The sequence below is a fragment of the Pleurodeles waltl genome, chromosome 2_1 (assembly GCF_031143425.1).
Source record: "Pleurodeles waltl isolate 20211129_DDA chromosome 2_1, aPleWal1.hap1.20221129, whole genome shotgun sequence".
In the NCBI taxonomy this organism is placed as follows: domain Eukaryota; kingdom Metazoa; phylum Chordata; class Amphibia; order Caudata; family Salamandridae; genus Pleurodeles; species Pleurodeles waltl.
This window is the reverse complement of record NC_090438.1, coordinates 776,772,808-776,795,959: the sequence shown is the minus strand read 5'-3', so window position 1 is coordinate 776,795,959 and position 23,152 is coordinate 776,772,808. Positions and strand designations below refer to the sequence as shown.

The window sequence follows — 23,152 nt, the reverse complement described above, 5'->3', positions numbered from 1 at the left end:
TGCAAGTAGGGACCATCACTCTAGTCAGGGTAAGGGAGTCACACACCTAAGATAACCCCTGCTCACCCCCTTGGTAGCTTGGCACAAGCAGTCAGGCTTATCTCAGAGGCAATATGTAAAGAATTTGCACGAACACATACAGTAACACAGTGAAAACACCACAAAAGGACACCACACCAGTTTAGAAAAATAGCCAATATTTATCTAAATCAAACAAGACCAAGATGACAAAACTCCAACATACACAGACATGAGTTATCAATTTTTAAAGTAAAAGGAGTCTTAATACATAGAAGTTAATGGATGCGTTGTTTTAACACAAAGTACCTTGTGAGCGTCAAAAATAAAGCCGTAGGCGTGATGTATCAAAAAAGTAAGCAATGCCTCGATTCCTTACTCGCAAATGAGGCCGTACGTCGATTCTTTCATCGCCCAGTAAGCAAAGTGTAGATCTTTTTCCCGCAGGAGAGCGATGCGTCGCTTTCCGGGCCCGCAGCTTCAGGTCCGTGAGGTGATGCTGTAGATTTTGACACCCAGCAACGATGCATTGAAAATCCATACGCACAGCAACGATGAATCGACGTCGAGCTGGCAATGTGTCAATTTCTGAAGCCGCGCTGCAGGTGCTGCATCTGTTTTACAGCTGCGAGGCGGGTGCTGCGTTGATTTTACAACCTTTGTGCAGATGCTGTGTCGATTTTACAACCGCGGTGCAGGTGCTGCGTCGATTTTCTGCCACTCGCCTCTGTTGCACGGATTTCCGCCTTGGGTTCAGCCACTCCTCCTTTCAAGGGCCCAGGGACTGGATGTGGCACCACTTGGCAGGTCAGGGTTCTCAGCAAGAGAGCCCAGGTGCTGGCAGGTGAAGTCTTTGGTGGCCCTGAGACTTCAGAACAGGGGGTAAGTTCCGTCCATGTCCTTGGAGACACTTCACAAGCAGTGTTGCAGAAATCAAAGTCCAGTCCTTTCACTCCCAAGGCAGAAGCAGTAGCAGTAGCAGCAGCCCAGCACTGCAAAGCAACCAGCTGAGTGGCAGGTTCTCGTCAACCTTCAAACCATTCTCCTTGGCATAGGTTCCTCTTAATCCAAGAGCAATCTAAAGTTGTGGGGTCAGCAGTCCAATACTTAAAATACTCATTTCTGCCTTTGAAGTAGGCAAACCTCAAAGGAAAGTCGTTGTAGTGCACAGGACCTTGCCTCTTCCTTGCCCTGCCTCAGCCACACTGTAAGGGGTGGAGACTGTATTGTGAGGGGACAGACACAGCCCTTTCAAGTGCAGGTGAGAGCTCCTCATTCTCACTCTAGCCCAGGAAGACTCATCAGGATATGCAGAACACACCTCAGCTCCCTTTGTGTTACTGTCTAGAGTGAATTCATAAACAGCCCAGCTGTCAGTCTGACCTGGACGTGGATTCAGCAGCCAAGCAGAGGCACAGAATTGTTAAGCAAGAAAATGCCCACTTTCTAAAAGTGGCATTTTCAAACAGACAATCTAAAAACCAACTTATCCAAAAGCTGTATGTTTAAATTGTGAGTTTAGAGACCCTAAACTCCAGATCTCTATCTGCTCCAAGTGAGAAACTACACCTAGAAGGTATTTCTAGGCAATCTCCATGTTAACCTATGGGAGAGATAGGCATTGCAATAGTGAAAAAACAACTTAGCAGTATTTCACTATTAGGACATGTGAAACACACGAGTACAGGTCCTACTTTAAATACACTCCACCCTGCCCATGGGGCTACCTTGGACCTATCTTAGGGGTGACTTACATGTAGTAAAACAAGAAGGTTTGGGCCTGGCAAGTGTGTACGCTTGCCAGATCTAACTGGCAGTTAAAAACTGCAGACACAGACACTGCCGTGGCAGGTCTGAGACATGTTTACAGGGCTACTCATTTGGGTGGCACAATCAGGGTCACAACTGTTTCTCAGACACTTTATCAGGACAGTATTGATTCATCCTATTTCCCATTGCAGTCCAAAGAGACGTTCAGCTCAACATAATATGCTTCATACTTCCACCCACGGTGAGGAACTTGTGGGGAATCCTTAATGCTAGTTTGCAGCCGTTGGGACTTGCCGAACGGAGTGGATCTGTGTACTGCACATGTAACCAGGATGAATTAACAGTCTAGATAACTTTTTGTAGAAGCAGCATTAAGATTCCCCACGCATTCCTCACTGTGGGTGGAAGTATGAGGCATATTATGTTGAGCTGAGTGGATTTTTGGACCGCAAGGGTAAGTGGGAGGAATTAATAGTGTCCTGATACAGTGTCTCAGAAACAGGGAGCAACTATTGTTGTAATAATAAATTCCTTCATGACACGTTGTCCTGGGGATGGTCTCAAGGACTGTTTGAGCCGCGGGAGACTGAAACATTGACTATAGACCCTCATGATGAAACTCATCGCATTTCTGCTGGAAAATTTCATGAAGGATTCTGATTACCTGTGTGGCATCAGACAGGAATGATCAATGATTAAATATTGTTTGCATTCGATAGGGGGTTGGTGCCTTCCTTGTGTCCCCTCGATGTGGAATTAGTGGGACTGGAGTAGGTTACCTGTGTTTGTATACTGATTACTTAGTGTTGTTGCTGCTCTAATTTCTTGTATAAACTTGATGATCATATAAAATTGACATCCATTATATATCATGCCGTATGTGGATTTGTTCAATTATAGTTTGCCCATGCTTGGATTAGAACATTAAATGTTGATATTCATCTATATTGAGTTAATTATCAAAATGAGTCTTCCTTGAACATTTGTTATATTAGAATTTAAAGAACCCAGTGCACGGGGGAACATTTGGTTACCCTTTCTATTATGGTAGCTCAAGACTTTACAGCACAACCCCTACAATGGCGGGATAGCCCTCCCCTACATCTAGGACTACTGTTGAGCGACACACTTAATCCCTGTTAATGATTGGATACACGTCACAGAGCCACCCCACATACAGGCTGGAAAGATCTCTTCTGGAGCTGCGCTCACACCTCCACTACTTTACAGTGGCAAGGGCATGCAGGGATTAATCCTCCCGGCGACTCATGTGACCTCTTAAGCATGTGAAAGGGCAACAAAAAATATTGTTTGGGTCTGTAAAATTAATAAGGAGACCCCACTCTGGAAAGGAGCATGGCTATGAGTGAAAAGTAAACATAAAATATTTGAGGCATGGGATCTGATTGGGATTTCAACTGTTGGAGATATCCTAGAAGGCGGAAAATTCAAACTGCTGGCGACATTCTGCCCAGAATATAACCTACACAGGTCCAAGTTTCTTAAATATGGGCAATTGAGACATGCATAGTTAGCAGAAGGGCTGATAGGCACTAAAATACCAGAATATGCACCTTTAGAAGGGAGAGTATTACAATACGATAATCTGGTTCAACTAAGGGAGCGAGACATAGGAGATCTAGAGGTTATTGACTGGGAGGCGGCCCTCATTCACCCCAGGGAGGTAGCCATTAAGTCCAGACTGCACCTTCTCCAATACAAAATACTACATAGGGTATACTATGGGAGGTGTATGCTTCACACAATAAGTAGAATATCAGCCTCAATGTGCCGTAGATGCCATGATGCAAGGGATGACTTTATGCATACACTATGGGGGTGTCCTCACATTCTGGCATACCAGATCAAGATCATTGATGGGCTTGGTGCTATCCTGGAGGTCACACTCCCAACAGATCCTAAAGTCTGTAATACTAGGTATCCCGAGTGATGGACCTCTATATGTTGCGGAGAAGGTCACTATTCACAGGAGGGCCTGCCCTAAAAAGTTTTGTAAAGTATGGGGCCGCTGGATGAACTACTATGGGCTGGGCTTGATATACAATGCGAAAGAACCCTTAACTAGTACAGAACCTGGTTTATCTCTTGGGCTGGTTAGACAACCGCCGTGAACATAATACATTTTAGACACAGACACGGTGATGCTTATTTATGTATTGTGGTGCTCCATTACATCTGTATTGCCTTTTAATATGGTCTAGCTGCTGCATTGATTGCTGTGTCTTGTGTAATTGTCCTCTACACAACTGTTGTTGCTATTTGGCTTACAATGTGGTTGGTGCAGTAAAATAGAAAATAAAAAGACATTTAAAAAAAGTCTAGTAGAAGGACATCTTGATCAGGTACTTTACCTGATTGCAGCTGGCTAATGGTAGTTTCGGTCTCTTCAACTGAGAGATTTTTCAGTCTGTTTCAATCAAGCTGTGCCAGTCAGTGGAAGTTAGGGACTCCATGACTTGTTCTATTGTGGTCCAGTTATTGTACTGTTTTAAAATATATAGCAACTCCACCTCAGATATTATTTCCTTGTTTGTGTTTTCCACCATTCTTCTCTCTTTATGAATGCTCCAACACCCCAACAGTTTCCCCACTTTATTCCATGTCTTGTATAGTTTATTTTGCACTCCAGTATAAAGTGCTTTGATGATGTTGGTACCTATATCTTTATGCTTGTCTTTTAAAGGCCTCAGTCCCTCAGACCATCACTTGTAAATAAAGCCCTTTTGGTAGTTTCAAGATCCTTAACTGTCTGGATCAGCTGTCAGTTCTTATAGACAACTGAAGACATTACTAAGAACAAATTTGTAGTCTTACCATCAGGAAACATGGGAATCTATTATTCCATAGGCAATTTTGGAGGTCTGTCTTGGTGATCGATACACATCTTGTGTGCTGTTTGTTTTGGGGTGAAGGGCTGTCTGACCCATCTGGTGGATCTTTCTAGAGTGGTGCCACCTACTGCATGGAAGGGAGATGTGGCATTTATGTGACTTAATTGTGTTCTCCTGTTTGTGGGGTGTTATTTAGTCAGACAGCAGCGTCCCAACAAATAGTCCACAAGGTCCGTCTAATGTACATCCACATACCCCCAGTGGGCTGGTCGCATGCCAGTTCACTTGGGTGCTTTACAGATCGTGTGGGTCCCGTGCTCACTGTGTCAGTAGAACCAAGCTACAACCGACTGACTGATGAGCTTGAATCAAAGCGAAACAGGCTTTGGGTTGGTTATGTTCCGGTTCAAGGAGGACCTGTCCTACACAGTTCTATTTGGACCTGGATCAAGACTGATTTGCCTATGGCTGGGTCTAAACTGAGGTGGCATGGTGTGCAAAATAATGATGGACTGGGATGTGGCCCTGAGTAATTACCAGTTGCTGAGAATAATTCAAGCTGTTCATCCATCATTTATTTGTATACTTTATGTCTGAAGGAGGCCCCTGCCCCAGTAATCATTGGGGAAATAGTAGTCTCTCATCTAGGAAGGGGCCTTTCCCTCCACACTGCTCCTAGGCTCCACCTGGCGCCACGTCTTCTTTAGGTGCTCTCTGTATTCTCTGTTAGTAGGCTGATTAGTCACATCTAATTCACTGCTTGCGCAGTCTCATTTGGAAGGGACTGCTTCCGCTGCCATATCTGGGGGCCCCCCAAGGGACTCACTTACTTTCTGTTAGAAGTGCCCAAGTCCCCTGTGCTGATCTTACCCCTGTGATCAAGGCCAACACCTCCTCCTAAATCCCAGAGGTACTGACCTGCACGAGTGCGCCTCTTCCTTACACAACCACAGCCTTTCCCATCCGGGTCCTGGGTTAGTTGGTCCTCAAATGGCTCTCCTCCCTGGTAAAGACTAATCGCAGCTTCCATGTCCTCCTAGGAGGCTCAGTCTTTCGCAATGGCTCCAAAACATAGCAATTGTCATCATAGATCCAGCCGGCGATCTAGCTTCATCATTTATTCGGTGTGCACTTTTTTCAGGTTTGCTCATGTTTTCTCTCTTGCTTTCAATTGTCACCAGTATATTGGGTGAGATATTTTCCTCTAAAGTGAGATTTATTGATAGTTTTTGGTGACAGGTGAAGAGTGCCCTGGGAACACGTCTACTCACTTGGCCATTGTTAGGTCTGCCATTCTTAGAGTGGTCTTTCCCTAAACTTTTACCCTTTTACTTTCTTTTTTTCGCTGTATCTTTTTGTTGGCCTTAAGACTCTGAGTACTTTACCACTGCTAACAAGTGTTAAAGTGCATGTGCTTCTCCCCTAAACATGGTAACGTTGGTGTATCCACAATTGGCATAGCTAATTTACTTGTAAGTCCTTTATAAAGTGGTATTCCATATGCCCAGGGCTTGTAAATGAAATGCTACTAGTGGGCCTGCAGCAGTAATTGTGCCACGCATTTCAGTAGCCTTAAACATGTTTCAAGCCTGCCATTGCAGAGTTTCACTGCCACTTTAATTTGGAGTTTAAAACTTCTTGCCAAGCCTTAACTCCCCTCTTCTCATATATATGTCATCTCTAAGGTAGTCCTTAGGTAGCCCATAGGACAGGGTGCTATGTAAGTCAGAGGCAGGACATGTACTTAAAGTTTTACGTGTCCTGGTAATGAAAAATACCCAAAATAGTTTTTCATTACTATGACACTTGCTTTTCTCAAAGGCCAGCACTGGAAATTCCTTAATATACTTTTAAGTTGTAATTACTAATCAGAAAGGAGTAGCTGCATCGTGTTTCATATAATTGGAATGGTAATGATAAATCCTCTCTACTAGTAAAGTCAGATTTAATATTATTTTAGAAATGTCACTTTTAGAAAGTGAACAAACACAAATGATGGATGGAATACGGAACCAATCAAACATTCACCTCCAGTCACAGATCTGGGTTAATCCATCAATTCTTTAGCTCACCATGCCACCCCAGTTTGGACCCAGCCATATGCTACTCAGTCTTGAACCTGTTCTCCACGGGAACAGTCCAGCCTGAACCGCCAAGCCGGGTCCTTCCTGCACCGTAAACAAGCATCCTGGGACCGGTTTAAGGGTATCACCCTTCATCAGCCAGGCTAGCTTAAATCCAGTGGCACAGTGAGCCTGGGACCCAGGTCTGGGCATTCCCAGCGCACTTATGGCGACAAAAGCAAACATACCCAAATGATGGACGTTTGATTTGCTCTGCATTCCGTCCATCTTCTGTTGTTTTTGCATTTGTCACCCCAAGTGGGAAGGGTATGCCCAGACGTGGGCCTCGTGGTTGCTATGCCATCAGATTCAAGCTAGCCTGGCTGATGAAAGATGATACCCTGAAACCGGTCCCAGGATGCTTGTCTCTGGTTCAGGAAGAACCTGGTCTGGCAATTTGGGCTGGACTGTTCCCATGGGGATCAGGGTTGAGATTGATTTGCATATGGCTGGTTCCAAACTGGAATGGCATGGCAAGCAAAAAAAATGATAGATTAAAGCCAGATCTGTGACTGGAGGTGAAAGTTTGATTTGCTCTGCATTCCATCCATCTTCTGTTGTTTTTGCACTTTTAGAAAGTGGGCATTTCTTTGCTCTCGCTGCTCTTTGCGCCTGACAGCCTGTCTCCAAATACACACCTGGTCTGGGCTGGGTGACAGCTACATTTTGTGCATTCCTTCCAGGCACCCACAACACAGGACACTCAGCTGCATCTGCATTCATCTGCATAGTGATGGGTTATCCTGAACTGGAAGAGTGGGGGGGGAGCTCACACACACACTTCAAAAGGGTAAGTGCCTGTCGCCACACAAAGGGCTGATTACCCCCTACTGATAGTCTGGAGCCCAGGCAGGGTTGAAAGGGAGAACTGCACACTTTAGAAGGATCCTTTGAAGTCATCCCCAACATCAAAGGCAATTTTTAGTATAAGTACTGGAGCTCTGACCCCGTAAAATCAATACACTTTTGGACCTGAAAGAAACTATGCTAGAAAAAAGGCTTCTGTGCTGAAAGGATTCCCACCTTGCTATGCTTGACTGTTTCCAGGAACTGCTGACCTGCTTTGCTGAGCTGCCCTGAGGCCTATTGACCTCTGCCCTGCCAAAAGGAACTATGGACTACCCCAGAGTGACTCCAAGGGCTTGCTGGCTTGCCTACTGTTCTTCCACGAGGTCTTGAGGACATCAAAGACTTTGTGAGCAGCTTAAACCGAACTTGCTGCACCATTCATCAAGTACCCACTCTCTGCTTCAGGAGAGCATTCCTGGGAGGTCTGCTGGAGTGCAGCGCATAAATACCCTTTCCGCCCCTCTCTGGGAGAAGCAGACTGTTCCTTTTTGGGATTCTCCTGGTGAATGTGGCTATTCACTATAACTTGCACCCGACGAGACTGTCCGGTCACTGTGAACCATTCCGACACACTAGGTGTGCCTTCGCTGATATCCACAAGTTCTGCTGCCAGAGGTGACCTGCCCAGTTTCTCAGGCAACTGCAACACGTTATATGTGCCTGCACCTCGCCTGCCATGCCCCAGCCTGGTTCTTCTCTCAGCGGCGTGCCATTCTGACCAGGCACCTAATTTGCCCCAGCCTGCAGCCACTGCGGTGCAATTCCTTGTTTTAACTTGGAACCGAGCAGAACTGACATTGTGACGCACCGTTCCTCACTGTGTTGGATACCTACATGTTACTCATATCAAGGGCTCCTCTTTTTGTGGTATTTATTTTCTGTATTTATCCATATTTATTTTTTGGCCATTTTTTTTGTATTTATCCATATTTGTTTTGTGAACAGATGAGGTGATAATTCGTATATTTTCACGGATAAACATGCGCTCGTATTGCCAAAACTAATAAAATAATAAACCCAGATAAAAAAAAAAATAGCATAAATAAATGTTGCAATATGCAGTAATGCAGTTCATGCAAATCTCATTGAGTTTTGTAATTCCCCATGCAGCCAATATGTACAGCTATTGATTGGCATGGAGAGTCACTCAAAAGAAGCCAAATATTTTTCAGCTTTTAAAAATAAATACAGACAGGAAGCATAATGTTTTCTGTCTGTATTTATCTGTAAAAACGGAAAACGGAGAGCCCTACTCATATCTGCAATATAGCTCTGGTGGGGCCTAAATTGACTTCTGTGCATCAATTTCCATAAACAGCCATATTTAACTCTTTACCCAAGTTACCGTAAATACGCTAAGACACTCCCAGCAAAAGCCTTGCATTTGATATTTTGAAAATTGAATAACTCTTATTTAATGATTGGATTTTTGTCATTTTGGTCTTATGCAACTCAGATAAATATTCTCTTTTTTTCCAATCCTATGTGGAGTCCTTTTGTGATGTTCTAATTGAGTTGCCGTGTGTGTGTTGCACAAATACTTTAAACATTACCTCTTAAGTTAGGCCTGCCTGCTCCTTGCCAAGCTACCAGAGGGTGAGCACAGCATTAATTTAAAGGGTGTGTCAGACTCACCCTGATTAGGATTGTGGTCCCTACTTGGACAGGGAGCATACCTCTGTCAACTAGAGACCCAATTTCTAACAGCCATCTTGGCTCTTTCCCCTGTTTGAATTTTAAAAAAATGTAAAGTGTTGCCTCCATGAGTTAGGGGTTTTGTTACAAGAGCGTCTCAGATGTCTTGTGTTAGGATGTATTTTCTACTTATTGTGGATAGCTGTATGCCTGTTGAGCATGTACACTTGTGTGGTCCTGTGACCTCCATATTGGTACAGTCTGCATATTTTGGCCCTCTCAGTTCATACATTTGGCGGTTTCCCCGATTAACTAGTTGAGGGTTTCAGGTGGCCTGAAAATTATTCAGTTGCTTCCCCCTCCTTTTCCTCCGCCCCATCCTCCTCCCTGCCTCATTTCTCCCTCAGAACAGGAGTTATGGTGGCTCCTTATTGGCTTCAATTGAGCCAGGAGGAGAAAGAGGGGTTAGCCTGCGACGTGGGCCTCATCTCTAATGTTGCTTCATGAAAAAGGGCTATTTGTTTCAAGGTGTTTCATTTTTCACCCCTTGGTTGACTTGGTTACTTTATATTCTTTCCACATGTCTGGAGGAGGACTCGCTCTGTTTCAGTAGCTATTGGGTTGTTTTTCAATGGGGTTCCGAAACCTGCAGGGGTGCATGGGAATGAGGTCTAAGAATGGTTCAAAGCTTCTGTTTAATTAACTGATTTTGTGATGACTAATGTATGTGACTGACTGCTGGCGTAGTCATCCGAACAAGTATTGAGAAAGATAAAGGGTGAATAAATTGAATTGAAAAGATGTTATTGTGAATAAGCCTAGCCTTCCAGTAGCTAATAAACCTAACACAAAATTAGTTTATGCAAGAAGGTGCAGTTATGGACTCCAATGCTAATTCACAGTATATGGAAGGCGGAGGGGTTCCGCATGAGAGGCATAGTATGGGGGGGGATAGCACATGTAAAGGGACATCCGCATGTTGAGCTGCATGCTTGATGATTTTAATTTGTGATACTTGTATTTCTAATTAACCTGAAAAGCCGGTCTGCATGCTTTGAATACAATGGTACGGGGTAAGCGTACTACTCGCATATCTTTTAACATGGACATTACCATTGTGTCTTGTACTTCACTTTAGCCCATTTATGTATTGGTTGATATGCAAAACCCGTTTGGTCTATTGGCTGTGTCTGAGGAACTGACTCTTTCAATCCCTCTTTTGCAGATGTGCTAAAAATGGATATACTTCAAGATGGTATCATCTCTCCTGTGGGGAGCATTTCTGCAACGAATGTTTTGACCTCTACTATCGAAGGTATGACATCTGCCTCAATCATTTTCAAGCTTTTTCTAAAACTGCTAGTGTTAGACTGCATGCTCTGTAGCTTGCCTTAACAGACACATTCAAGCAGTAATTCGCTGCCTGCTGTCTTTAGACTGATGTTCACTCCGAAGTAAATATAGAAATTGCTTGCCAATCTTTTGTTGCAATTCTTTCACCATTTGTTTTTTTCTTCATCTTCAAACAAGGCACACGTTCCCTCCCCCTGAACTTTCTTACTTTTTGTATTGTCAGCAGTAGTCTTCTTGATGTCTTACTTTACTTTATGTAGATATTTAAAATAATGTTTATAGGTAGAGCTTTGAAAATTGATTACATCCTTGTATTTTATGTCTTAATACATACAAAATTAATGCGATCACACATCACCTCTCTACAGATCATAATTAAAGTGTTCCGCTATACTGCGTTACTTTAAAAGATTTATTTAATTATTATTAACAGTGGTAATTTGCAGCAAATGCCATTGGTCCAGCTTCATGAACAGCAATGTATTTAACAAAAAATTTGTTTTCTATGGTAGGAAGATAAACATTGAAAATAGTAAACAATGCAATTAGCCTTTAAAGGTGGGGATATTCACCATGTCTGGAATTAACTAATAACTTAGGAATAGTGAGAACTTTTCCTTAACGTCTTTGTTTTCATAGCTTCGATCCAGGCTAATGGCCCACCAAACAAAGAACCACGTAGCGAGCATTAAAGACAAGGGATGGACAGATGGTTAATCTAGATAAATGAGGGCATTGACAAAGCGGGAAGGTTCCAGAGGTTTTACCCAAAGTTACGTAAGCCAGACCCAGCAGATGCCATGTTAATTTCTGAGTATATACAACAGGCGAAACTAGATAAACTGATCCCATTGGAGATGGAGTTACGCAATGAACCAGTCCAGGAGGAGGAAATTATAAAGTCAGTTAAAGATCTGAAGCCATTGAAAAGTGCTTGGCCCTGATTCCTTGTTGCCCCTGGTTTATATAACATATTGGCCCTTAGTGATTGGCGTGATGATGAGACAGCGAAACTTTTTTTATCACTGATTAAGAAAGATGGCAGAGGCAAGAATCTCTGTGATTCTCAAATTGAGGAAAGATGGAGGGGACTGCAAGTTATACCGGCCTGTATTCCTCCTAAACAGAGATGTATTTGAAAATCTTGATGACTAAACTGACTTGGTGCTCCCACGCCTGGTCCATCCGGACTAATCTGAATCTGTGGAGGGTCAGCAGTAATACATAGAAAGTTACACATATTATTGATATGGTGCCTAGCCGTATAGGAAAATCATGCTACTCTCTTTTAATGCTTAAAAACCTTGGATAAAATTAAATGGGGATTCACGAGAGGGACAGTGAAGGCCTTTGAATTTTGCCATACATTTAAGAGTATGATGTGGGCTAACTACACGGCTCAGCATGCATGAATCAGCATAAACTGGTTAGATTCGGGAAGGGTGGTGGTGGGGAGAGGAACTCAGAGGATTGTCCTCTTTCCCCTATGTATTGAGCCATGTGCACAACACATAAGACACGACAATCATCCGTGAATTTAAGTTTGGCCCAGATAATCTCAAACTCTAAATTTTTGAAGGGGACGACCTGTTCTCTCTGTCGGAGCTGAGGCACCACTCACGTCACTAATGTTAGAGCTGGGCACATTTGATCTTTACTCTATTCCCAACAACCTTCACTTTCTGCATGGGCAGGCTCCTTTTAAAAGGAACACAAAGACAGTAATTGTACTTCTCATAAACTGCAATAGATCAGCCCGTAATGCTGTCGCTCAGTCAATACTCCTTCTTTTCACTTTTTGCAAAATTCCATGCTCATCCTACCTAAACATTCCTAACCTACTCCACCCTCTCAGGTGGCTGATAAAACTACATTTCTCTCTTTAGCTTCCTTTATTCATGTTATTCTATATTTGACTGCTGCTTTTGATACAGTGTCACTGTTTTGTATTCCCTCTCTTGGTTTGGTAACTTCTGTACGTTTTGATTGTTTTGATCCTATCTACCATATTACACTTTCCCTTTGTCCCGAAAGGGTACAGGATCATCTCCAACTTCTCTCTGCTCTGGAGTTCCCTATGGTTTCCTTCACTTCTCATCGTAAACTGTGACTTCGCATCATAAATTGGGTTATTATTTGGATTTTCTTTACTGATTTTGCTCAACTCTATTTAGTTTCCCTCTTCCTCTTTCTCTCACTAATCACACCTTTTATTTTCTTCCCACTTAGAAGGTCATTCCCGGACACAAAACCGTTATCTTCATCCTTCTAAAATAAAAACAGTTTTCTTTCCTGTCTCGAACTAGTCACCAGTTTTTTACCAGCATCTCCAACCCTCACTGTGTTCTCTTCCATACGTGCTTTATAATCTCGTCTTGTTAAATCTTTCTTTTACTTTCAGTTCTTTGCACTAGTACTGTCCTGTCCATTACAGTAATACAGCACAAATACAACTTTCTCTTCTAATGGGTATGTCTTCTCACAGATTTCTCATCAATTGTGCAAGGGATCAGACTGGATTTAATTTGCAAGTAGTGCTCCCAGTGGATGCAAGGTGACACCCACTCGATGCCAACTGCAAAGTTTCTGATGCACCCTGGAGGCAATGATGTAGAGATTCTGTACATATGCAGTCACTTCCTCTTACTCCTCATTCTACAGGCCCTGGTGCCTAAAGTTGACTGAACAGTTATGCATAGATATTTTTCCTTTTTTTAGTTTAATCACTTCATGTGTCTCTTTCTAAGCCCAGTGGTTTAAATCTTGTTGAGCCTGCGAGAGTGCTGTTTCCAGATCAGACCTGCTTACAACCTGCATGTGGCTGGCCATGCACAGCCAGGGAAGGTGTTACAATCCTCCGTTTCCTCTAAAGAGCTCAGTACTTCTTCACAGAATCAGTCTCCAATATGGAAGGAACAGTCTCCACCTCTCTGAGGAAAAAATAGTTAAACAGAATTCCCGTTCATTTATGCCCTGGAATTGCACATCCCTTTCTGAAGAGAAAGCACCCTTATGTTGTTAGCTACTTATTACAAGCCCTTTCTGGTCATGGAGGAACTGCAGCTGAAACCCAAGATATCTCCTGCCCAGTACTTAGCTATATTGGAATTGACATCTGTGATTTGTAATCGTTAACTTTCAAGGAAGTACTTAATCAGTTACTCATGTAGGGTGATTTAGGATTAGAAATTTATATACAGGTATCACATTAAAAACACTATGGGGGTTATTACATCTTTGGAGGAAGTATTAATCCGTCCCAAAAGTGACGGTAAAGTGACGGATATACCACCAGCCGTATTACGAGTCCATTATATCCTATGGAACTCGTAATACGGCTGGTGGTATATCCGTCACTTTACCGTCACTTTTGGGACGGATTAACACCTCCTCCAAAGTTGTAATAACCCCCTATGTATTTATGTTTTCCAGGCAGTTGCATCCTTTTACAAGAGGTTTGGTTAATGCGAGGCATCAGCTAAAAAAATAAAGGTCCTTCAACCTCTGGTTCCTCTGTCTAATGTAGAGGTGGGGAATCTTGGAAACAGCATGATTTCTAATGGAGAGCCTCAGAAGGCTGAAACTCTTATTCAGTAGTCCCGCCACTACAGGAATGCCAGGGCCACATGAAGGCTGGCCGATGTTATGTAAGGTGAAATAACCATGAATGGATTTCCATGCTTGGGTACTTCTAATCATAAATGGCCCTAAAAAGCAGGTAGAAAAACCCCAGTACATCAAGGACATTATTTTTTTTTTGTATTTCATAAACATACTCCTACTTTGGGATTTGGTTGCAGACAAAAAAACATAGTGCCTGTTAGACCTGGCATATTTTGGCTTGTTTCCCATCTTTTTGCTTTTTGACTGATAGTAAGCTGACTGACTCTGGACTACTGGGTGAGTACCAAGGTCCACAAGAAGGTATATGGGTAAGATTCAGCCAAGGGTGGGCAGGGTCCCCAGCAACTGAGTGAGGACGGGGGGAAACAATGGTGGACAAAAGGAGTTCTCAAAAGGGCCCTAATCTAGTACCCAGGGTAAAACTTCCCATCCCCCCAGGAGATAAGAAACCATGGCTGTCTTCAGTAAAGCCTACATGGACGGGACCCTGCAAATGTTTTGCTTGTGACCAGGTGGACCACATGAAGGGGGATCCCAAGTGTTCCAAGTGGACACAGCCACCCACCGGTGGTCAGACCAAGGATTTGGCCTGTGTTGCGCTTGGGGAGGAGTTGGTCCCAGGTGGATGTGGGGAACCAGCTGAGATGACCCTTGTCTCGCCAGGAGACAGTGAGATGGTCCAGAGAAACCTAATGCATGATAACACTAAAAGGTACAGGCAGTGGGTGACCATCAATGGGTAGAGGCTTTCTGAGATACTGGAGCCAGTGTGACCACGGTCCAGTGTCACGTGGTGTCTGAGGAACAGATAGTCTCTGGTGTGTTCTACCAAGTAGTTGCAGTGGAGAACTCTAAACGCCAGTGTAGGGTAGCGCAGGTTTCCTTTGAATGAGGGGTCTCAGGTTTCTTGAGGGTAACTGTGAGTCCCACTGTGACTGTTGACTGTCTGCTGGGCAACGACCTGGAGACTTCTGACTGGACAGAGGTGGAGCTCAGGTCGCACTTGGGGATGCTGGGGTTGCCAGAGTGGGCATGTGTGACCACACTGTCCATAATAGTCAGTCAGGGTGAACAGAAGGACCTTGAGACAGTGGCCCAGATGTCTGCCAAGAGAAAGGGCAGGGGGTGCGAGAAACCCCCCCCCTGAAGTTTCCACTGTCCTTGAGGAGGCTGAACTCGATGGGGACACCATGGAACCTACAGGGGAACAAGTGGCCAAACAGGGAGACTTTCCTGAGCTGAACCATTGGCAACAAGAAGGGAATCCCACCTGGGAGCAGTTCTATATGGAGCAGAAGGTGTGCCCTACTCTCGTGGGTCTTACGTAACAGAACAAAGAACAGGCAGCGGATGCTGAGCCCAAGTCTCACTAGATCTATTGGGAAAATGGTCTCCTGAGTAGCAAGCCTAAGGTTGCTGAGCCTAGTATAGCCAGTGTTCTGGGTTATACCCCAGCTCTTCAGAGTCTTCCTTCTGGGTTTGGCTCATGATGTGCCTCTGGCAGGTCATTTGATGCAGGCAAGACCTTTGACAGGCTTGTCACCTAAATTTACTGTCTCAAATGAGTAAACGTTTAGGTCCTGGCAGACTTGCCAATTGACTGGCAAGAGTGGGGGGAGATGTAAAGCTTTCCCTGCCATGAGCACCCCTTTAGAGCAGATGGGCATTGGCCTAGTAGAGCCTCTGGACCCCAAAACAGCCCTGGGCAACAGGTTCATCCTGGTCTTAGTGTGAACCATGCCACCCAGCACCCGTAGGCTATCCTTCTGAGGACAGTGACAGCGTCCGTCGTGGCCTGGGCACTGATGGGGAGCTTTACCCGAGTGGGTTTTCCCAAGGAGGTGGATTCTGGCCGGGTTACCAACTTTATGCCCATGTACATTTAAGCCATGTGGAAGGAGTGTGGGGCACTGATGGGAATCTTTACCTGGGTGGGTTTCCCCAAGGAGGTGGTATCTGACCGGGGTACCAACTTTATTTCCACGTACTTAAAGGCCATGTGGAAGGAGAGTGGTGTAAGCTACAGGTTCACCACTCCTTACCACCCCCAAAGTAATGAGTTGGTTGAGAGATTCAACCGAACCATGAAAGGCATGATTGGTGGTCTGTCAGACTACATGAGGTGTAAGTGGGACATCCTCCTACTATGCCTTCTCTTTGCCTACAGGGAAGTACCACAGAAAGGGGTTGGTTTTAGCCCCTTTGAGCTGTTATATGGGCACACTGTGAGAGGACCTCTCAGTTTCCTGGGAGCAAGGTCCTAGGAAGTTAACACAGGATGTATTTAGTTACATGCTGGCCTTCAGAAACCAGACTGCCTGCTACAAGAAACTCACTCAGGCAAACCTTGAGGCAAGCCAAGAGGACATGAAACTCTGGTACGACCAGGATACCACTCTTGTTGAATTTCAGCCTGACCTGAAAGTGTGGGTCATGGCCCCTTTGAGTCCTGCACTCTACATGACAAGTGGACATGGCCATTTGAAGTAAAGGAACGCAAGAGTGATGTCACCTACATGTAGGACTTGCAGACTCCTAGGAACCCCTTGAGGGTCCTACATGTGAACCGCCTCAAACCCCACTTTGAGAGGTCTGAGTTAACCATGCTTCTGGCTACAGATGAGAGGGGTGGGGGCGGAAGAGGATAGTGAACCCCTCCCCGACTTCCTGTCTGCCAGAGAGCAGGATTGGTCAGTAGAAGGTGTGATCATCTCCCCTTTCTGACTCTAGAACAGCAGAGTAACTGTTGCCAGTTACTGGGACAGTTTTCAACTCTATTCTCAATCACTCTAGGTGTCACCCATCTATACACTTGGGACAGTCTACCTGTAAAACCCAAAGTTTACAGGCTAGCTGACATAGTGAAGGCCAGCATCAAGGATGAGGTATCCAAGATGTTAGCTTTAGGGTTGGTTGAGACCTCCAGCAGTCCTTAATCCATCCCAGTGTTTTTGGTATCTAAGGCTGATGCGCCCAGTGCCACACCCGAGCTATGGTTCTTTGTAAATTACTGTGTGCTCAATGCCGTCATTAAGACTGACTCCTAACCCATCCCCAGCATGACCTCATGTATCGGTTAGGAGCTGCAAGTTCCACAGCACGTTTGATTTAACGTCTGGCTACTGGCAGATTGCTTTAACTGATGGGGACAAAGAGAGGTCAGCGTTCTCAAAGCTCTGGAGGGGCACTACCAGTTCCAAGGCATGCCCTTTGGGTTGAAGAATGCTCCTGCCACCTTTCAGAGGTTGATCAACTGGGTTTTGGATGGGCTGGAGGATTTCAGCACTGCCTACCTGGAAGACATTGCTGTGTTCAGCTCCATCTGGGAGGATCACTTGCATCAACTCTGAGAAGTGTTGAAGGCCCTGCAGGAGGCAATCCTCACTATTAAGGCCAGTTAGTGCCAGATACGGCAGGGGTCGGTGGTATACTTGGGCCACCAGGTGCGGAGTGGCCAGGTGGCGCCACTTTGCCCCAAGATTGATACCTTTATGACTTGGGAACCTCCCACTACCCAGACTGAGGTGTTCGACTTTTTTAGTCTCACCAGTTACTACAGGAGATTGGTCAAGGGTTATGGCACCATTGTTGCCCTTTTGACAGAGCTGACTTCCACGGCTCTCATAAAAGTAATCTGGGCTGAGGCTTGTCAGACTGCTTTTGATGCCCTGAATGCAGCCATGTGCACAGCACCTGGTCTCTGAGGAATTTGTTGTGCAGACAGATGCTTCAGAGTATTGTGTGGGGTGAGTTCTAGCACAGATAAAGGATGAGGGCCTTGACACGACTGTAGCCTTCTTTAGCAGGAGACTACTCCCCAGGGAACAGAGGTGGAGCGCAATTGAAAGAGAGGCGTTTGCTGTGTCTGGGCGATGAAGAAGCTAAGATCCTATTTGTTTGGGACTAACTTAAGGGTTCAGACAGACACGGGCCCCTTAGATGGTTAATGCAGATGAGGGGCGGGAACCCAGCACTGTTGAAGCGGTCCATTTCCCTACAGGAGATGGACTTTATGGTGGAACACCTTCCTGGCACAGAACACGCCAACGCTGATGATCTGTCCAGATTCTTCCGCCTTAGTGAGGTGAACTTCCAGGAGGTTGGGTAGTTCTCCCTATTCTCAGCTGTAGGGGGATATGCGTTAGACCTGGCATCTTTTGGGGAGTTTCTCCTGTCTTTTTGCTTTCTGACCTTCTGTTTTTATGATATGCTGGACTTTGATGTTTGCTGGTTTCTTGTCTCTGTGCACTTTACCAGTCCAGATCAGTGCTAAAATGCAGGTGCTCCCTGTGTAAATTATGATTGGTTATCCACGATTGGCATATTTAATTTACTAGTAAGTCCCTAGTATAGTGCACCATGTGTGCCCAGGACCTGTAAATCCAATGCTACTAGTGGTCCTACAGCACTGGTTGTGCCACCCACATTTAGTAGCCTTCCAAAGGTGTCTCAGACCACCTGCCTCTCCAGTGTCTGTGCTCGCAGTTTTAAACTGCCATATCGACCTGGCAAGTGCACTTACTTGCCATGCCTAACTCTTCCCTTTTATTGCACCTCTAAGGTAGGCCCAGACAGCCCCATGGGAAAAGTGCAGTGTATTTAGAAAGTAAGACATGTGGTGTTTTCACATGTCCTGATAGTGAAATACTGGGCATTTAGTTTTTCACTATTGAAAGGCTATCTCTTCCATAGGGTAAAATAGGGTCTGCCTTGAAACACCTTCTAACATCTCTAAACTCACAATTTAAAAATACATCTTTTAGCAAAGATGTTTTTTAGATTGTGGGTTTGAAAAGGCCACTTTCAGAAAGTGGGCATTTTCTCGCTTAACCATTCTGTGCCTGCCTGTGGAATCCACGTCTGTGTAGCTGACAGCCAGGGCCTCCTGCATACACTCAAGACAGTCATCAAAAGGAGCTTAAGTGTCCCTTGCTCATCCTGATGGGTCTTCTTCTCGGGCTAAAGTGGTGGGAGGAGCTGACACTGGCACCTGAATAGGGCTGGACCTGTCCTGCACAAAGAAGTCTCCCCCTCCTGGAGAGCACCTGGGACAGAGCAGGATTGAACTGGATCTTGTGAGGAGGGAGGACGTCCTTTGAAGTTTGCCTACATTAAAGGTCAGAACAAGTATAAGTAGTGGGGCCCTGAACCCCAGAACTTTAGAACACTTTTGGACTAAGGAACCCGCAAAGAAGAAGAGCTGGAGAAGCTGCCAAGAGGGACTTCCACTTTGCTGCATGCTTTGCCGTGCTGGCCATCTGAATGCTCCTTCTGTCTTGGGCAGTGAAAGGAATGGAATGAACTTTCTGCAACTTATTTCCTGAGTTTCTCCAAGGGCTTGAAGTAGAGCTTGCCTCCTGTTGGAAGTCTCTCGGGAACATCAAAGACTTCAAGTTCATCTGCCAGCAGCACTCGGAACTGTGTGGTTTGTGCTGCAACAGAAGAAAAACAACTATGACGCCGCAAACAAAGCTGCTGCCTGCACCGTGACCTGTCGCATCACACAATACATCGCCCTCTTCACAATGCAACCCTGGTCTCACCAACGATGATGCCTGATGCCGTCACCGAGCCGCTGTGTGCACGATGACCTGTGGGCACCGCACGTCGCATCGCCTCACTTTACACCACAGCTCTGGTATCACTGATGCCATTGCTTGCACTGTGGCCTGTGGACACTGTTTGTGAGGTACACAAAGCATCGCCCTGTCGCACACCACAACCCTGGTACACAGATGTCAACGACTTCGACTCCAGCCTCGTCATCCGACACCGCTGCTTGCACCGCGACCTATGGGCAACGCACACAGCAGCGCATTGCAACCTTGGGTCAGCCAACAATGCTTCAGCAGTGACGCCACTGCTGCCTGCACCATGACATGTAGACACCGCATGTTGCATCGCCCCACTTCACACCGCCACCCTGGTCTCACCGATGACGCCGGACACCAGCACTGTGACCTATGGGCATCGCACCTCACATCGTCCTGCTTCGCACTGCAGCCCCGACTGCAACTGATGCCAGTGCTCCTGATTTCACCCTCACTGAGTTCGATCTGCAACCCGTGTGACTTCAAGGGCCTGATGTCTTCTGCACCGACCTCCGGAACCAAAGCCTGCCAACACTGGTGACACCGCATCTTCAGATCTTGAGAAAAGCCTTTCTGCTCATGCCAAGCTACCGAGGGGATGAGAACGGGTTATTTTAGATGTGGAACTCCCTTTTCCTTACTAGAATTAATGATCTCTAATTGGACAAGGGCGCAAGTCACTGCCAACTAGAGACTCTCATTTCTAACAGTGCCCGCTTGGCATTCAGACCTGTGCTGAACTATTCTCTTCTGCTGCCAAATACATATAAGGCAGATATATTCTTTCCTTGTAGACTGGGATCTCTCAATACTGCAGGCAGTTCTGCACCAGGGGAGCGGAGGCCAAGGCCTCCACTCACCAAGTAGTGTGCCATGCCACCCATCAGTGTTTAAATGATCCTCCACGTTTTTTATTCACTGTTGCGTTTAGTAGTAATGAGCTAGGGTTACAATTGCAAGAGCAGTTTGGTTTCTCTCCATGGTTCTGGCAATGTATGCTGTGTAGTTTGTGATTGTATTCTAGAAACATATGTTTGGTCTCGGGATGCGGAAATAGTTCTGCAGGTGTAATACTTACCTCCTACTCAGGTCTCAGACCCTGCAGAGGTTTGGCAAATTACAAAGGTGGTGGAGAAGGCCAACTTAAGATCAGCATTAGCTGCAGTATACACCTCGCCGTTCAGCCACCCAGTAGGTATTGTGCAGCGCTTGAAAACCTGGTGGGAGCAAGCCAAATTCAAATGCATCTTTTAGGTTGTGTGTGTCTCCCATGGGAACTGAGGATCCTGTAAGATGTCACGTTTCTCAGAATCCCGGCCTAAGAATGCATGGTAATTGCTAACATCATAAAACGCTCTCTGTGGACTTATATTCATTCCAGCCAGACCGCAGCCAATCAGAGGTTGTTTCCGATTTAGCAGTTCATCGTCCTAAGATGGTTGTGGGATATGTGGAATGGATGCTTTGGTTGTCTCTTTGTCCCAGGAAAGAACTGTCCCTGTGTCATAGTCCTATCTCTTAGTTGAAGTGTTGCTTCTTTTGGGTTACAGGCTGACCTGCTTAAACGTGTTCCAACCGGGGGAAAGGGATGAATGCAAAGAGCCAGTCTCTGTCCTTTTAGGGTCGAGCGCACAAGCGCTCTGTCTCTGTTGTAATCTCTCTTTTAACCACGCCGATGTCACTCCTGTCACTTTCATTGGTTTGTGGGCTTGCCTTTTAAAATCCGCTTGATTTCATTACTGAAAGGCATGCATACCTCATGCCTTTTCTGGTGTTTTTAGCCCTCCTTGAGTGCCCCGGCCATCTACTGAAAACATACGAGGCTCCATGTTTTCATCCTGGTTTCTACACTACTTTATCTTTTTATTTTCCACGCAGTGCGATCACTCTGGATTTTACACATCGCGATCGTGCTCAATTTTTTAGTTTTAAGTTTCAGCACGATCGCGCTGGGTTTTACATAGCACGATCGTGCTCGTTTTTTTCTTTCAATATATGTGGCAAGAAAAGTCCGGTTAGGTATTTACAATGCTAATAGCTCTAACTCGAGTTAATGCGAGACCCGTTGCATTGCAAATGCTTGTTAACAATGCCACAGACACTCATAACACCCTGGCCACAGTAGCCTGCTTGGAAAGGAGGAGAGGAATAAGTTGTGCAAGGACAGGGCAAAGACAGCTCCTAAAACAGTTTGTTGCTATTTGTTTGCTTTGGGTTACACACTGACCCAGGTGTACCCCACTTAAGGAGCAGCCCAGGGTGTGTTACCTGGTGGGCCTCGAGGAAGTCTCACTAAGCTGGGTGCACGTAATTAATATCTCTTTCTTGTGACTTTTGATCTTCTGCGCCAGTTGCATTTGCAGATCATGAGACCAGGAATTCTGCATTTTAAAAGGAGGCTCACTTTTGGTGAATCCCCATCTCTAGCAGAGCCATATACTCTGCTCTTTGATCAATTGTATTACCAATTTATGCGAAGGTCTTCTCAGAGAACAAAAGATGAGTATGTGAGTTTTATGTTTACTAAAACATACCAGGTATGTCGGAACAGACTCAATTTGTCTGCATGACATGAAACCACATACCACACTAGTGGTCATCTGACTCTCGAAATTGATTAACTGGTCCCTGGCAGCTAACATAGGGGGTGATTCTGACCTCGGCGGTAAAATGCCCTTACCGCCGGTCATAAGACCGCCATAACACCGCCGCGGCCGCGGTCAACCGCCACGGTCATTCTGACCCACAACGGCCAAACCTCCAAAAATCCGTCCTCCACTGCAGCCCGCCACATCGGCGGGCAGCGATAAACTGGAGATGACCAAACCTCCACCGTCACGCCAACAGAAATACGCCCATGCCATTACGACCCACGAATCCACACGGCGGTCATTCAAACGCGGTATTCCATTGGCGCTACACACCGCCGCGGTCAGAATACACACACATCACCAAAACACAGCCACATTGGACAATTTGAAATACACACACCTGATACACATACACACACCACTCCCACACAATCAACCAACTATAAAACACACACCCACATCACCCACAAACCCCTGCGACCATAATTACTGAGAGAAGGAGAGAGAGACACAGCAGACAATCCATAGCAAGACACACTGAGGCACACTACACCATCACACACACCACATAGTAGCACAAAGCACCACTCACCAACATACTCCTCATCACATACACCACCCCACACCTCACCCACACCACCCCATGGCACCCCAAAGGCACCCACGCTTTTCGGACCAAGAACTCCGGGTCATGGTGGAGGAAATCCTAAGAGTGGAACCCCAGCTCTTCGGCTCGCAGGTGCAGC

General features: G+C 45.5%; 1 protein-coding gene across 6 annotated transcripts in view; it reads left to right on the top strand.

Moving 5' to 3' along the window:
• The window catches only part of KDM1B (lysine demethylase 1B), a 639,352-nt gene that overhangs the window by 114,307 nt on the left and 501,893 nt on the right, over positions 1–23,152 (top strand). For all 6 annotated transcript variants that reach the window (XM_069218247.1, XM_069218264.1, XM_069218273.1 and 3 more), the window contains one exon: positions 10,473–10,562. In XM_069218247.1, the coding sequence (XP_069074348.1) occupies positions 10,473–10,562 (90 nt within the window). The remainder of the gene's footprint in view (positions 1–10,472; positions 10,563–23,152) is intronic.